General features: G+C 43.2%; 1 protein-coding gene across 1 annotated transcript; it reads left to right on the top strand.

Moving 5' to 3' along the window:
- The first annotated feature begins 455 nt into the window (after nt 1-455).
- rprmb (reprimo, TP53 dependent G2 arrest mediator candidate b) lies at nt 456-1,290 on the top strand. Its single transcript, XM_062518645.1, has one exon. The coding sequence runs from the start codon at nt 456-458 to the stop codon at nt 768-770; it is 315 nt and encodes a 104-aa protein (XP_062374629.1). The 3' UTR covers nt 771-1,290.
- The last annotated feature ends 480 nt before the right edge of the window (nt 1,291-1,770 follow it).

The following is a 1,770-nucleotide window of genomic DNA, read 5'->3' on the forward strand; positions in this document are numbered from 1 at the left end:
TGAAGATGTTTTGTTCAAATCGAAACTATAGTTGCCAACAAAATTAGCAGATATCGCAGGCACGGGTTTTAAAAGCCTATACTCCAGAAAATAAAGTCTCATGGGAATTTGTCATGTTACAACTCTTCTTTCTGTAGGCGGCGCTATTTGAGTGTACAAATCAATGTTTTAGCCTGCTGAATGGCGGTAGCCTATACGCCGACTCCTCTCCTATGGAATGGTTTCACCCAGGTCTAATCAGCATCCGACAGTGCGCCCGTGTCCATGCGCCCCGTTTAGAAGGATACCACTGGAAACCGTATGAGATATCTACCTTGTGCAATCCCTGCGACCCTCGCTTGGATTCTCAGAAGATTCTAGCTTTCTTAATCTGGTGGATGTCTGCAACAAGAGCAACAGACCCTTTTCTCCATCTTTGTCAACTTTTTTTCGTGCCACTCTGAAGTTTACTAGAGATGAATTACACGGCCTTCAACGACACCGACACGGGTTTGTTCTCTAACAGCAGCGATGGCTTTCGCAGGTGCTGCAACATGTCCTCGGTGGTCACGGACAGCGGCTTTGAGTCGACTGCGCTGGCCGAGCGGAACTTTTTCATCACGCGCGTGGTCCAGATCGCTGTCATGTGCGTGCTCGCACTCACCGTGGTTTTCGGCATCTTCTTCCTCGGTTGCAACTTGCTCATCAAGTCCCAGGGAATGATCAACTTTCTAATGACGGACAGGAGACCATCCAAAGATGTGGAAGCTGTGATTGTTGGCACGTATTAGCGCAATGCTCCATCGGAAGACGAGATACACACAGTTCAACTTAAGTATTTTTGCGAAGATAGTACTCACTCTAACTGCAGGTGGACGCAGGAGATGTGAAATGTTGGCAGGCAGACAGAGAGACCCTTGCTTCAGGACTAAGAATTGTTTCTAGAAAAGGGGCCAACGGCATTTCACCATCATAAATCTTTTTACGGATCACTTCCAATCGGGTCTTACCCACTGTGAATGTAGCCCTTGGATATGAGTTATCTTTGTAGTTCTTAAGAAAATATTATATGGAGATACTCCCAGATACATGTTGGTGTGGGGTTTTGATACACGTTCTCTTAACTGGTTTTTGGAAATTATATAAAATGAATGTTATCTGTAGCCTATGATCAATGTGAGTGTATTGAAGAGCCTTTGTATTTCCGTTTCAATATGACCCAGAAAATGTCCTGGGTAACATTCCATTAGTGATACAATGCATGTTTTTAATCGTAGTCCAAATAAATTAATTGTAACCTTATTTGGTAATAAATGCCACCTGGAGCTAGTTGTCATTCAACTCTGCATTTAACTTAGTCCGAAAGCTCACTCAACGACACAGCAATGCATAGACTCAGTGAATAGAAATTCATCAGTATATAAATCAGTTTCAAGGTTCTGAATGTTTTTAGTGTGTGTGATTGTGCAATTAAGGTGAGGGTGGAGCTTTGCACATTGCCTTTGATTCCATTGTTGAAGTCGAAATCAATGTCTGCAGTGCAAAATACCATTCATGACAAAAGAAATGGATTAATCTCAGATCATACTGTGATTAGGGGTTTTCAAGTCAACTTGTCAGCACCTGATTTCTTTCTGTTCCAACTATCAATGCATGCAATACAATTTGTTTTGCACCCCCTGACACACACACACACACACACACACACACACACACACACACCCATACACACCCATACACACACACACACACACACACACACACACACACACACACACACACACACACACA

Source organism: Sardina pilchardus, chromosome 17 (genome assembly GCF_963854185.1).
Source record: "Sardina pilchardus chromosome 17, fSarPil1.1, whole genome shotgun sequence".
Classification (NCBI taxonomy): domain Eukaryota; kingdom Metazoa; phylum Chordata; class Actinopteri; order Clupeiformes; family Clupeidae; genus Sardina; species Sardina pilchardus.

Excerpts from the sequence above, each read along its gene's own strand:
- rprmb (XM_062518645.1), top strand. The coding sequence starts at position 456 with ATGAATTACACGGCCTTCAACGACACCGACACGGGTTTGTTCTCTAAC.